This window comes from Lineus longissimus, chromosome 1 (genome assembly GCF_910592395.1).
Source record: "Lineus longissimus chromosome 1, tnLinLong1.2, whole genome shotgun sequence".
Classification (NCBI taxonomy): Eukaryota; Metazoa; Nemertea; class Pilidiophora; order Heteronemertea; family Lineidae; genus Lineus; species Lineus longissimus.
Genome location: NC_088308.1, coordinates 24334923 through 24351327, shown reverse-complemented (window position 1 = coordinate 24351327; position 16405 = coordinate 24334923). Strand labels below are relative to the sequence as shown.

Genomic DNA, 16405 nt, shown 5'->3' with positions numbered 1-16405 from the left:
CACCTCGCGGTTCGTATTAGCCTCTCGTCTTGCACATGATTATATCTCGAGATCTTGATTTATCTAACCGTGCCACATGCCTTATTTAGGTTATTTCTGCATCGACAAAGAACGTTAACAGACCAGGAATCAAACACGTCAATATTTCGTATGGACTGACGTACAAATGTTCGAATATTAATAAGAAAGTCCCCGTTTCATCGGCTTCCAACCATGCCAGCTTCGGTCCTTAAGTAACAAGAGCAGATGAAAGACACACTATGTATTCCCAGCTGCTTCTTCTTTTCCGGTCGGATGTACAAATCTTTTCGCCTCATTGATTGCGAGTGGAATATGGACGTAATGGAACACTTAGTACGAACGACTTTCTTTAATGCTGATTTCGAAGGCCTTTTTGAAGAAATCTACCAGAACAAGATATCCAAGACGATTGGTTTTTCATCTTGCTGATTCGATCTTTGCAGTAACAGAATGCCAGAGTAAAAATGTCTCTCAATTCACTGCTCTGGTTCATTTCAAAATTTCAATTCTTCGAACCTATTATATCTTGTGTTGACATCTCATGCGATCCAGTTCAGTTCGCGAATCCTCCCCACACAGTTGCCTTTTATAGCCAAGTCGTATTAATAATAAATGTGTTATTTATTAATATGTTGGTTTATATCTCTCCCATGCATGGAACGGCGCGATTATGGCCCAAGAGATAAAATCTTTATCCTTCTTCGCAAATTGGATTCTATCAACGACAATGGCGAAGCGCATTCGAAAGAAAAGATCTGGATTCTAGGCTCCTTAGAATTACAGGACAGTATTTAAATTACCCCAATCGGGATGAGTCAAATCGCTATCACATGATAGGTCAATTGTTGTCGATCCTAGACGTTTTCTTGATTGCAACCGTTGCCCTTCACATTCTTCCCGAGGGGGCACAAGATTATGACCAACACACCTGACTCCGGTAGTCAACATGGACAGGAAGTGCCATCAGCATTCACAGTACAACATCGCGCGATTCGTTCTAACTCACGGGAAGACCAACCATTCGCCAACCTGATTTGGGAAACTAACGAGGTCCAAATAATCGCATTTAAACTCCGACAAGGTGCATCTTTAATAAACTGACCATTTGATTCACTTCAATTACTTCCCAAGGGAAGAAGCCAAGGTATCGTGTTAGCACTTTAAAGATTTTAAACAAGGTCTACCATTTTGTTGCCGATTTTTGAGGGAAATATCCATGATCTGTAGCTTCTTAATGTTTGTAATTACAAGCTAATGGCTGATTTTACAATTTTTTCCATGCTCGTCTTTCTGGGAAACGCAACCTTAAGAGTTAATGATACAAAATGTATGCCTACCATTGTTTATCATGTGTTGGGAATAACAGTCTTACATTCTCGTTTGTCATCTGCAAACATTTTCTAGTGGCAAAACGCCATAAGCGTCACCTACGTTCCAGTAAATCGATTAAAGAACTATTTTGTTTGTTCAATTACAATTTCTCTCACAGTCAAGGGATCATTTGCCGGCTTTGCGCAATAGACATTTGTAGATTGAGAATCTATAGGGATGAATGTATATCACGATCGAAATGTTGTTCAGCAGCTTTTAATGACTTGACTCTCTAGAACTATGTATTTATCATCTACACCAAAGTATAGCAAAGAGATTTTAATGAAAGCGTGTTTTCTGATGATTCTTAGATGTGATGGAGGCGACTGATTTTAGATAATATTTCACTGATAAGAACATTGCCATGATCAAAGCCGAACTGCTTTACAAGTTTCAACACTCAGTTTCTGAAGCAAGTAAGAAAGCTGCGAATCACATTACAAAATGTCCCTAGAGCTTATTCTGCCCAGTCTTTAAGAATTGAGTAGTTACGCTCTGATCACAGACGGGTATATGTGAAAAAGTAAGATCATCTACCTTGCACCTCACTTTATAGCCATATGTAGTTCGAGCATCAGCAACGTTGTGAGCATTACAAAATCTTAACAACTCCTGTTTGCTGTAAATTGAAAGTTGGCAAGGAAGGTTCACATATTTTACAGCTTCATTTCTTGTTCATATTAGTATCCTCGACTGTAGTCATACATACACCAATGAATGCACTATAGACTAAGGCCGAATGACACATTAGCACATGTGTACCACCACATAGGACAGTGAGACTTGCCAATTAGCAAACGAAACACCGCCATAAAAAGCCAGGACATCACTTTGCAATAATAATGGCTATAACATCTGGCACTGTAATATCATTGTGACTGATAACAACTGCTGTATCCCAACAGAAATGCATTTCTCGTTGAATATTGGCCAGAGAGAAGGAATATCAAAAATCCTCCAATAAACCGGTAATATTGAAGAAACCACTGTTTGCGAATTAGGCTTTCTGCAATATCCTTTTATTAGTTTCGTGGCAAGTGTTGTATGGGTTCATTTTGGTCCCGTGGTATTAGGCGAAAGTGAATAATTTACTAATAATTCTTGATTAAGGAATATTATTTCTTTGCGGGGAATCCCTGAAGTTATTGTTTACGGAGCAATGCTCGACAGGAATAAAAAACTCACACAAGCCAATTTCCGTTAGGGCGTTTTAACTTTGTGATGTCTGCCGTCAAAATAAAAGTAAAACACAAGATTTACATTTCGCAATAGGTTGGCTGCAGTATGATAGGAATATCTGATATTACTTTTTTAAGAAGATGAAACCCCTGCTATGGAGGTGGAGACGCAATGATGCTCTATTCCGACAGCTGTTCATAGCAAAAAGAAGTAATGTACTGGACTACCTACCTGAAGTAAGAAATTAACAGATTTATAAGTCAGTTCTGAGCAGAAGCTATAACTTGACAACACATGATCATAACTGAAAATGAAAGCTGGAAAATAGTTTAGAATTAATTGAGGAATGATCGAATTACTTGAGCTATCAGCACACCTCGGGCATGTAATCTCTAGCAAGAGAAACAAGGTCATAGTGATGAGGAGGCAATGGTGGGCAAGCCTGGAAGATCTTAATCGTCATTAAGTCAAACCCACTCGCATCATAACATAATTCTGTCTAATGCAAGATTCTGTCATGGTCTTAAAACGCGACTCAACAGAATGTACTTTCGGAATGTACGCGCATTCACCAAATGTACACAGGGTCCCTAATCGAGAGCAATCTATTACTTATTCAGTATTTACACGACCAGAATCTACAAAACCCACGGCGAACCCTGATCCAGCAATAAGTTATGTGTAATCACGTCTGGGCCTCGCGGGTAGACTAAGTGTGATATTTTGATCTAGCATTCACATGTAAATACAAATCGAAAACTCGATACTACTACAACAATGGCGATCGAACACACATATTGTATTGGCACAGTCTATAAAGAAAGTGTTTTAGTCAAAACGATATTCTGTAATTCCGTACATGGACATGATACAGTACTGACAATGCATGTAGATACCGAACCTACGGAATTGCGTTATGGCGACACAATTTCTGGACAAGATAAATATAATGTTGTAAGTGACATACGCGTTATTTTGTTGACCATCCCTGTGCTGAGAGTATACCTAAATGTATAATCAGAAGCACAGTTTCCCTTCATCTCTTATTTCCCAAAACACAGCATCTTCTGGTGTGATGAATTAAACGAAACATACGTCAGGTACATTTGGAGACATGTCGTTTCTTAAAGGAAAGAAAATGCATTTGTCACTAAGGACCAGTTTGTTACTCCTACATACATTACTTGTGTCCTACTTTATCAAATATTAACGAAAGGGTTTTCCTATCATCCATTGGACATTCCACCAGAAGCTAAATGGTAAATGACATTAGCTGTCAACCGAGCAAGGAAATGCAAGAGCTAACTGGATGTAGACATTGATCAAGGCATTCGGGAGCTGCATGCCGCCCGTCGATCCAATTATGCGCCCAGTACAGAGGTTGGACTCACGTCTAAAAGGCAGGTAGGCCATCTAGTATTTTGAGTTGCCATTTACTTTCATATCTGTCTTGTTCACAAGATGATGTAACAGATAGAACCTTTGAGAGAAATCCTAATTTCGTTTGACTGCCGGCAGCCATGATATCAATGGATCTGACATTAGTGAACCAGGATGTTAATGTACATAAGAGTATACTATCAGAGTCATCAAACATTCATTACATGGATTAATCTCTCTATTCATAGACAATACGAATAGACATTGGCTGTTCATGTTATGACATTGATCGAAAAAAGGCTAACTCTCTAACTAAACTTGCCATCAACTCAAGTAAAGCGTAATCAGAGTGGACTCAATTAGTCAATATTTTAACTTCATTTAACAGCACACTGCCCAGAGTATTCTCCAGAGAATACATCAGAGGAGTGCCTTCAGGCAAGCCAGCAAAACCTGTGTATTACAAGCCGCCTTGGTGTCTACTGACTTGTAATTGCACCCAGACCAGACAGGTCCATCGATTCTTGAAGATGTTATCATTCCCATTATCGTAACGTAACCTCAGTTACACAATTGATACTTGTGGACACGAGGTTAAAATAGTCAGGTTAAGCAGTACAATGATGATCGATGTCCATTGTTTTGGGATAAAACTGCGTATCTCATCACATTTATGTTCCTAATATCTGACCATAGCTAGACTTGTGCCAGGGGGCAAAGTCAAGAAAGGCATCGCACACGGTTCCGTTGGAGCATCTTACATGCAACAATCATGCATTACTCTCTGTGGTCAGTTCCATCCTAAGGCCGTAAAACCATGGTGTTACTTTAGGAATGCAATCAACGGAGCTGGGAATCCCGAAGGGTCACTTGTTCGTCTTGGATGTAATCTCCTAGCGAATATACAGCAGAGCATCAATAGATTGTCGGCCTAACCGCAAAAGTGGCAATGATTCTATTGTAGTGGTGGCTTAGCGAAAATGGCCAGTGACATATGGAGAATAATGATGCTGGTCTTTGGGGTGATAAGCGCCAAACGTCGTTTCCTTATCATTTGGTAGAATAGTCGCCAACATGCCGTATCAAGCATCTTTGATCGAACCAGTCTGATCTGTCTGATCATGTCTGATCATGGCGTGATCCCTTTCCATGATGCATGGCTTCCGTTCGCCTTGCTGATAGTATACACATACCAAAAGCCTGTCCTTAGGTGGCTTTTGTTCATTGTTTTGGGCGAACTCCGCACACGGCGAACCAAGCCCTTGTATAGCTAGCTTGTAAAATTCGCTCATATCACATATTCTTATGACCGACAAGAAGAAATGAAGTTACTGGAGGTCACAACTAAATTGTATATTGTACACGGCCCTCAAAACACTAAAAAAAGCATAATATCATCAATCTACCCATAATCTATATTACAAAATACATGTACGTGATCATCAATTAAATATGTCTCAATATCTCAACACCAAAATCTCACTTAACTGATTAATACCATAATGAGAGATGATGCAAAGTCTATTGGGTTTTCTTCTTCTTATCAATTTACTACCATAACTCCCAGAAGGGTCAAATGGATTCTTGCCCTCGTAATATGTTACAACTCTTCAGGACAAATCAATGGAGACAATGATGATACAAATCAATCCACTTATCGGATTAGCTTCGACCCGATTATCGAACACACACTGTTGCTGAGTGAGATATCAATAGCAATGCTCTGATCAGATCTCCTTGCTCAAATAGTCTGCATTAAGGACCGCGGTCTTCCCCAAAATCTAAACGAGGTACTCAGGTTTTCCGAAATCATCAAGCGGCTGTTACCAGGATCGGATGACGTCATAGAACTTCGACTCGCTCAAAGAGAAGAAAGTGTATGATGTTGCGAGTATTCATAAATACTTCGATCAGATCTTCATAAACAGAAGCTTGTCTGTTTTTCACTCTTGAATAAAAAAAGATAACTTAACAGGGTCTTCCTAAAGCATCAGGTGGAATTCTCCCTAAAATAGGTTGACTCGGGCTTCCCCTAGGATAATTTAACGCTGGTCAAGAGATATTAGGTATTAGGATAAGAAATGACATTTATAATCATATCAGTATGACTGTTATGACCTTGACCAATATAAACCATTTTAAAAATTTATTTGGAAGATCGTGAATAACGAATCGAATCCAAGGTCACGGAATCATTACAATTTGGCAATTTTCAACAGTAAGTTCAATCATGACGCGATTCGGCCTATAAAACGCTGGGGTAATGTTTTAAACTGGGGGCTAGACTAATGTAGTGAGACGCATTTGAATCCTCATGGTAATAAAACAAAAAAATACGCAAAATTGCTTCAACATGTTCAACCTTGAGGCATGCTCAGTGGTAGTAGGCTTATGTGATGATATAGAACACCTATATTTGCACTGTGAGGTACATGCATTGTAATCTGATGTTTTCCGGCTTATCTTCTCACTATTTCCCAATAGTTTATGCCTTGGAGAATCGGAAACGGATGTTCAAAGCCGAATACATTCTCACTCTTTCCGAGGTTAAATGAAAAACATCGTTTGTATGTCAGTAAATACGTTTGTCAAGTGATTGAGAGACAAGAATAACGTTTTTAAACGGTTTTCTTCGGCACTCAACAGCATTTGGAGAGGATTTTGAAAATATATCTCCCTTTTTTTGTGAATTTTGCAGATGATATGAAAATTCTAAAGTGTACATGAATACAAACAAGCTGCTTGAATTTCAAGCCTAAGGAGTAGTCTGAAGTAAGAATGTTCTTGTTGCAACAGGGAACTCTCAACCAAGAACGTAACACACCAGATTCAGCCTGATATGCACAATCAGTGCAAGGCATCAAAACATTCACAACTTTCAAAACGATATACAAAGTGAAATTCTAAGGTTGGGGCCCTCGATTAGTTGACGAGGCAATGGTAATGCAGTAAAAGTACAACATTTAGACAGAAAAGGCAAGTGTCAACAAGTAGACTACGGAACAACATCTTTTCGTCGTGGACCTTGTCAACAGGAGATAATGTCAACTGTAACCTCACGTAGCTTTCACCTGGGGTGGAAATGAAGACGCTTCCTGTACAAGCAATACAGCCAAACACATCTCGAATAGAAAGTCATCCATCAGCGCCGAGAACAGAATCGACCAAATGAAGAACGGGCTCTCACTCACACGTACGACACGAACAAATCTCTTTATGATGTCTGTAGGCTGTACCTAGCTTGATTTGGCAAAATAGACTAATTCGGATAGCTCAAGCTCCTCAGCCAACCCCAGTGCATACCAATGAAATCTGTCATGTTCTGGTTGGTATGCAAACCAACTGCTATGGGATATGGAGACTTTGTTCGTATTGTGTGATAAATGAGCCCTTAGAAAATATAGAACTTTTTTTTAATTTCAGGATCTTGGTTTTTGCATTCTGTTTGGTTAATAAGATATGGTTAGTGCCCAGGTCTTAGCCCCGGAGATCTCAAAGCACGGCCGGTGTACATAACGCATATGATTCACGATGCCATGGCTTTATGGCAATCTCTGTTACTGTTGATATCAATGTTTTATACTACACAAGGGGCTCAAGAATATAGTAAGGCCAAAACTGATATTCACCACAAAATGCTTTGGGAATTGCTAGTGTGAGTAGCACAGTTATTTAGCCCATAGCTTCAAGATGCGCACTTATGACGATATTTCAGGAATATAGTTGGTAAGCTTGTTCGGGACGAAAACAATCACGTACATAACATCAGCATCTGTTTAGCGAGACTGATGTGATTGCTCGTCACCACGGGAGACAAATTTACAGGACAGATTAAATCTAAAATGATACTTCATTCGCAGCGTTCATCTAATCTGCCATAAGTTATACATTAATTCACCAACATGTGGCACAGTTCCGATTGTAATTACATTCATTATTTAGGAGATAATTAGTGCGGCAATATTTCATCAGGAGGAAGGCACTGCCACGATATATAAATGCTGCCAGGGGCTGATATTAGGGGGAAAACAAATATTAATGTTTCCGAAAGACTGCAAACTAGCACAATAAACATACATTGAATATTCAATGAAGGATGTCACAAAGTCTAATTGCTGCAACATGACAGTATTTTATCGGCAAGGCATGGTTGCTCAACAGATGTAACCTACAACTACCAAAGAAACAAAAAAGCAATTTTTGCACTCGCCGTGAGATCAACAGTTATAACTTTCTGAAACGAACATTGTAAATGGAGACTTCATTACCTTGAAACCAAGGACCAGGAAACAACAAGAATGCTGACATGTTCTCCAATCCCGGAAACAAGATTTTTTGTGCTACCCCGTCTCAGATCAAATGACTCAACCAAAGGCTAATAAACGCAGAGAGCCGCGATATTAAGAACTAGAAGGCTTTCCGAACCCATAGTAATGTGACGTGAGATCATTTCATTGCTGCAATTCACAGCACCATAAATGTCAGGCTGTTGTCAGGATATGGCGCAAAAACGTTGATTATTCATTACAAGGCACAACTTTTCATGAATTCCTATTCCAAAAGAACATATAGAGGATTCTTCACCGTAAAGATTATGTAATAGACCTATACCTTGTTTTCCTGCTAATGAGATAGGGGCATCAAAATCAACGTCAAAAATTTTGCCTCAAGGTGATGGCCAGCAAAATCGAAAATGTGGAAGTAGTCTAGTTTTTCTCAGGTGGGAAGTAGTACCCCACGATGGAATCCCTTCAGCATTCACCTTTTCCGTTTTGATTTTTTTTCAACCAGAATTTCACCAAATATAAACATTTCCACCCCAGATACCAAGCAGACCCCTTATCACACACGTCTACAGCGACGTGATCCAAATGACCTCCATATAGCATATTTCAACCAGCGCATAGACTACCTTCAAAGAAAATAGGCCAAAACAGATCAGCTCGTTATAAAGCATTACAGCTGGAAGGAGGCTTTTTCCCGACTTCTTACGGTTTCTCTAACTTTTCCTGATTTATCCGACATTGTCTGACTTTTCCCCGAAAGGTCGGATTTCTAGAAAACTTGTCAAAAAACTATCATGGCTTCCCAAAATAGGGTATTAAAGATAAAAGGCCTTTGATGGATGGGGTTAATGAGGTGACCTAATTGAGAGAGCTAATTAGTATTCACACTGAGGTTCACACTGAGTGTTTGGCTCACACATTATTAACCCCATTCAACATAGGCATTTGAGCTTTATTGCACTGGTATTTTCACAGATTTTTGAGAAAACCTACTTTTCAGGGAAATGCATGACTCTTTTTGTTACTCTGCTGCACTGTTAAGCATCAACGATTTTACGCTCAACATGACCACTTACTAGACGAACTGGTGTCATAACAAAAGTCAAATACCCAATTTGTGACCCTGTGTGACAGAAAATTACCAATAATACTAAAAATAGAAGAAGCTGATGCAATACTCTGGAATCCGAACCAAAAGGGCATTGAGTGGGTGTCGCTATCTGCACAGTAGTTAGTCCCAGGTTGGATCACTTCCCACCTTTCATGTAACATATAATGTACACGCAGGAACTTTGATAACGCGCTATATCGGTTAACCGACCTAACATGTGAAAGATTTATGCTAGGGCATGGAGGTCAGAAAACATGAAATGCACTCAGGTGTATTCCTGTATGCATTCATGTGTGCGAACACTAACACTGTGGTATCTTCAGCTCACCCCTATCACAAAGCTGATACACCGTAACTTATGAACATTAGAAAAAGAGGAGGAGTATAACCATCAAATCCCTAGTGTGCAGCCCTGAGCCAATGCTCCTATCATCCGAATTCTACGAACGAAATCTGACCGTCTGTAACAAGGTAGCCGCCAATGTATTGAAGTTTAGGTGAAACGTGAATCCCACCGAGTTAAAAATCACGTTAAGCGAATGCCTCTTGATACAAGCAGTGTTCTATTAAACGGAAACACTATTTACAAATAATATAGAAAGGGGAAAGAAGAACTATAAGACAAGACTGATAAGCGTGCCGCCGGCAAAGCGACGAGAACGAAAAATCCACTGATCATCCAGAAATACTGACTGCGGACTATAGACATCCTCTTCAATAGCCAATTTTACACCTGCGAGACATTGGTGGGAAATCTACAATGACACATCGAAGTTTATTCCCTCCATTTGGGTTTCCTAGAGAACCTAAAACAATCGATAACTGAGACTGATACATGCAAGCCAAGCCATCAAAAAGTGAATGTGAATGTTTTATGGGAAACTTGCTCGGCACAAATGAGCCAACAGTCAATTATTCCAACTGACTAACTATGTGCAAGCGCATGGATTGGAAAACCACATTATTCACTCCATCATGATGCCAAAACTTAGGCAATGGGCATGCTCACGCGTGAATATCAGGAAACAAACTCCGATATTTAAAAAAAAACCGATTTAATCCGGAGCTGCGCAGCGAATAACAAATTGTACTTTAAGCTGTTTTATGCCTGACGTTTGAATTCTTACCATCACGTGATTCAGGGGATTTTGTTTGAACAAATAGCAACTAACCATAATGTACGTTTTTTTGTCTCGGTGAAGTGATTTTGAGATGTTTGCGGGTGTGATCCCTTGCTTACAATGGCTTACACTAGTAGGATTCTTTTCCGACTTCTTAACGGTTTTTCCAACTTTTTCCAGATTTATCCGATTTTGTCCGACTTCCTGAATGGTCGGATTTCTAGAAAACTTATGAAGATACTAGGGCTTCCCAAAATAGGGCATTAAAGATCTAAGGCCAATTGTGAATGGGGTTAACGCAACAGAGGTGTTGTTGCCCCCACCAATGAATTTCTGCTTCGAATCCACTCCAATGCGCGTTCTGTGATTTTGCTCCGGTACCAGTCGGATTTTTTTTATTGCTGAAGGAAGTCTGCGTCTGCAATCATAACCAGACAGTATATTTTACATTTCACACAAAGGCAGCAGTTTTCATTTCCTGTAGCGAGAGCAAAAATATCCTGAAATGATATAGAAATGAATTATATGAATAACACATAATAGATTCAGGTTTTAATGTAACTATAGCTTTGCCAATGTGCACAATATGCCTAATCAGACGAAATAGACATTTATTGCTACGTTTCTACAGTTGATTCATGATTTCATGCGGACTTGATTAGAATATAACCACAGTTTGTAAAAAAATGCTTGGTCTAATGATGTACGATAAAGTCGGACAGCAGAAACAATTTCAGCAGCTCTGAACTATGAGCTTCAGTGTTGTCATTTATTTTAACATGAGGTGTGTTTTTTAACTAACCATATTTGACTTTAGCTTCGCTTTTATTGCCATTTTCGACATACAAATTGTGAAACAAATGTGACGACAAAGAAGAACCGATGGCATTTGATGTCTCGATTTATTAAGATTTGATTTGGCGGCACCAGATTGCCTACAAAGGACAGTGTCTAATATGACAAATAGAATTTCAAATCGATGTCGCCTCTTTCATACTCGAGACACCGTCGGGTCAAAATCACACATTTATTTCACGTCAGGAAATTTGCTATCTGGCCCTTGAGGTTTAAATGAAGAGGTGGGGGTGAATACGTATTACCATCACTGTTTGAACCTGGCAAATCTATTCCTCGGAGATAAAAAGAAGAAAATCTGATTACTTTACTTTTGTATCCCCAGCGTCCCCTATACCATTCAGTTAAGAAAGACCGTTACAGTTAGGTGTGCCCCTAGTTGCGAGCGAGTCAAATCATTTTCTCAGGTGACATATCCTACAAGGCTAAATTAAAGAAAACATTTCCAGCTGCGCAGTACTGAGGAAGATTCTTCAGGCTTTTATCATTTAAGGGACAATGATAAGGGGAAGTAGGTGTACTGCATTATTTACGAGACATTCTTCTAGACGGACACAAAAACGAATTTGTCAAATAATTTAAATACTCTCCACGTCAGTCATGTCAGTATATCAAACAAAACTAATGATTTATAAATTGCAAGGTATTTAATGCTGCGACAACATGGTTTTAATAGAAAGGAAGTCGCATTACATGTCATAACAATATCAAAAGAAATTCATACTTCAAGTGCAGGCACATACACCAATATCAGTATTTTAAAATTCTTGCTCAAAGGCAAGAACTCTCGGGATAGAATGAAGCCAATATGAATTTCCATGCACGGAGCATGCTCCATCGTCTAGAAGTAAGAGCACGAGGCCTGACAGGCGGATTAAGTCAATGAGTCTCTTGGCTCTTCATAAAAGATACATGCATGCTATCTTAGCCCCGGTCCTCATAGATAACAACAAGACAAGCAAGATAAGGCTTATAAGTCCTCAGTATCGCCAGAATCCATTCTTCATTCATCCAGTGGTTACTAGAGGCTGCCATTCCTCAACCGACCGAGACAAGTACAAATTCATATCAAATGGTTGCGTATAGTGAGTATAACATTTATGCAGAGCTCGTTTGTCAATGTGAATAAGCAGATAAAGGAAATGTAGAGCATGCAAAAGGCTATGAGCATTTATCAATGTTAATGAAATATTCTGTCCGAGTTATGTGAGAAACTATGCTTCTGAGATATGTAGTAAGCACGTTTTCAAGTATCCAATCTTTAAGTCTAACATTGGTTTTCTGAAATGAAATGACCTTGGCCATTGATGGGTTTACACCAAGTATACACGGTGTGGCAAAATAAATGCAACCATAAACGTATATCAAAATGTCAGGAGAAAGACTGCATTCACTATCAGTAAAAGGATGGAAAAAGTAACAAATGGAATCGATGGATCTTTATTTGTTCATGTAAACTTTGCACCTCAGATTTTAGATACTTTAAAAGGATAAACTTTGAACATTCCTAAACGCTCACGACATATATACATAATGTACGAGTAATGATTTCATGCAACATAACACAGATCCTAACCACACACCAGCCAAGAACCAGATCGGCATTATAGAGTTCAGTTATGTGCATTGGGATCTATTTGAGTGTCGATAAAGATGGCAAGTAACCAAGATAACTGTTAGCTTTCGAAGGAAAATGGCGTCGCGTAACATCTCTGTCTTGCTGCCTCATACCCCCTCCTGCTCTAAGGAAATATCTCCGTAAAACAACTCAGATGGTGTTTCAGAATGATAAGTTACATGTTCAGCGGTAACACTAACAATTTAGAAAAACTTACGTTATTGTTGGCTTTCAACGCCCCTCTTTGCCAACCTCCAGGATACTGCTCTTTGAAAGGTTTTTTAGGCGACATAGGGATACAAGGAGATATGAGGCACCCTGGAAGATTCTACACGGGCATGTACAGAAAAATGCTGATAGAAACACACAGAAGAATATGCATCAAACAAAAAGCTTAATACCTTTTACACTCATCGCTCGTGGGTTGTCTGACTGACCTGTGTAATCAAGGAAACGAATTCATCAGCCAGTTTCAGTGATCAAACAAGAAAAGAAATGGTTTCACGGGGCACCTGTATCTACGCCGGTATCTACTCGCTTGGTGGTAAACAGACATAATAGAGATGCAAATACTACGAGGTTTTCAAATAATAAGGCTGATACATCAATCTTGATCAAGAGAACGGCGAAATCGATCGGGTGGCGGATGATTCAACGGATGCTGATTTAAAGTGTTACTGGTTATTATGTTGTAGTTTGAAATATAGTGTACATGTAGTGTAGCTATAAATTCGCTGTGTCGGATGAGCGAGCTTTTGATGCAAGCGACAGGCCTGGGCCGCGATTTTTAGTTAGGACTCGCTTTATCATGGATATTCTTTTATATCATATATTCTGGTAACACGTGTATGTTACAATAACAAAGTCATCACATTGTTTAAGCAGAAAGCTACATGTCACCCCAGAGTAATCAAGTTAGCACAGCGGCATGAGTTGGGTGGTTTGTTCAACTTCCTTTCAATCAGTGTTGAGCAATTGTTTATATGTAAGCCTAACCTAGGTAATGGTTATTTCAACATTTATTTTACTGTCGTCTGGCAGGAACAGGAAATTAAAATATAGCCTCGAGTGGTTCATACAGATCCATCAGCGATGCGCCGAGTTCTTAACATACATTAATCAAATAAATTTCAGTTTATCATTTTTGTGTGTAACGTATTCAATAAATGAACGCATGAGAGCCTTGGCTAAAATAGCTAGAAGGCATCGTCAATGTGCACATTCCACCTTCATAATACGTATGGTAATGTAACCAGTGAATATTTTAACATCTTGCTGTGCCATGCCATTACCAACATCACCTACGTATTATATCGTCATGTCTTCTCAGTAAAATTTCAGCGTACGAGGCACTGACGTATGAAGCCGATGATCAGCCAAACGGTCAAACATGAGGTGTGAAGCCCATGATGAGCCGCTAACCAGACTTATTTTCTACTCCTTGCTTCAGCATGCGAGACTGTCCATCGTGGTTCAACCCCCCAGCTATTCGGAATGGACACGACCGCTATTAAAAAAAATTGCTATACTTTTTTCTTGACGATGCGCACTCATATTGCTGGTTACAATAATCGTATGAGGCATAGCCTTTGTTCCTTCTGCCACGAAAGCACATCAACCTAACTATATGTCATCAAACTCGTCTGGCAATTAAGGTGAAATATGCTAAATCTGTTGAGAGGAAAAACATGGATAAAATGAGGTTTCATGATACGCATTTCCGACTGCTCGCCAACCATCGTGGAGAGTGGTAACACAATGAATTTACACATTTTAGAGTGTTTACTGACACAACACTTCGAAAACCACAAATGAGCATAACATATTGTGAGGAGCTTTAGCTCGAAATTATGTTAGATATGAATATGTTAGAAGCCAGACACACCTGTGTCCTGAAACTATTTTGTTTATGTCATTATGTATGTTGAACACGAAAAATGGGTTTACAATTTACTTTTTGTAAATATTTTGCTTGGTTCATTTTATTGTATATTTTTAAGTATCTTTTAGGCGAAACCGACAAAGCCCATATAATGTAATACACAAAACAGTACTAGGAACAGAAGGTACCACATTCTTCAGACAGAACATCTTTATGTCTTTAGGAGGATTAGATCTAATAGAAAACGATCGTGTAAAGATCGCTGAATTTGAATCATCGTCTAAGTAGGAACATAATTTGCCGAAAGGTAGAAAGAATTATGGTATAAATTAGTATGTTTTTCAAGCAATTTTACATTACATGAGTATTGGACTTCAGCTATTCGTAATTTAATTTTTCTCAGTTGATATTGTACCTGCACAATATAGGCCATGCACAGCATAAGTCGGAGCTCGTGGAAAGGTTTCGATTGTTACAGGTTCACGAAGGCAGGTGAAAACATAGGAATATAAAAAAAAGTATCAAGTACACGCCGGTGAATGATGTTCTAACTGATAATAAGCTTTATATCATGACATCGCTCTAGCATTTCTTCTGAAGGAGATACCCATGTTTTATAAGTCTACCGTGTACTCCAAGGCAAACAGTTTCTGCTGGCAGTTCTTATGTCGGGGTAGAGATGAATAACATTCTCTTAACTTAACCTGTGCTTAGTCACAACAATACATGTAGTATCGGACTCTTTTATAGAAAACAGGATCATCTTGGTCGCAAAGATGTATTGCCAAAGGGTTTCGAAATGAATTTAAAAGCAAGCCCAATGCAGTTTCATTGGTTAGACAATGACAGTTGAGGCATTCGTTCTAGGAAGTTGACCTCTTCTCATATTTTGAAAACATTTCGATTTTTGATATCACCAAACCTTGAAACATTCGTTGATTTTTTGCTAATACGATATTTTCGAGCCACAAAAATCTTTCACTGCGTTTGTATTAAGTTTTCGATAACATTGTAATGTAGAATTTTTTATTCACGCATTGTCGTAATCTAATAGCTTATAATAACGATTTTAAATTACACACCGAGGTTTATTCTTTAAAAAATCAATTAGTATGCAATGTGTCTCTTTTCCATCATATTCCATTGATCGCAATGTCCATTTGACGTCTTCTTATGCTAAGATTATGATGATAATGGTCTCAATGTGTAATGCACTGATTTTTTAAAATAAACGATTGCTTAGAATAAACATATTGGGGGCAGTGTTGTAGAAATGTTCCGTAGTTAGCTCCTACTTTGATGTCACGTGAAAGCAGAAATAAACAGATAACTTCTTTTTGATCAATTGACTTCATTTGCACCCGCATCACATATACAGTGGCGGGCTGCGTAGCTTATTGAATAACGCTGACCTTTAATGTTGTTGCTTGCTGTACAGTATGAGGTCCTTGAAATGTAAAGAGGGCTCTAAACCGAAGCTCAGATGCATAATATGTCCAAAGACTCAGCATGGTAATGATATGTACTGTTTATGTAACGCCCGTAAGACATCAACCCAGGCCTGTGTTAATGTATCAGTTA

General features: G+C 38.9%; 1 protein-coding gene across 6 annotated transcripts in view; it reads right to left on the bottom strand.

Moving 5' to 3' along the window:
• The window catches only part of LOC135493373 (neuronal acetylcholine receptor subunit alpha-10-like), a 208254-nt gene that overhangs the window by 48321 nt on the left and 143528 nt on the right, over positions 1-16405 (bottom strand). Inside the window, exon 2 of one of the 6 annotated variants that reach the window (XM_064780707.1) lies at positions 13344-13379. The exons of the other annotated variants lie outside the window; for them this stretch is intronic. Within the exon in view, the coding sequence (XP_064636777.1) occupies positions 13344-13379 (36 nt within the window). The remainder of the gene's footprint in view (positions 1-13343; positions 13380-16405) is intronic. 6 annotated transcript variants of the gene reach the window in all.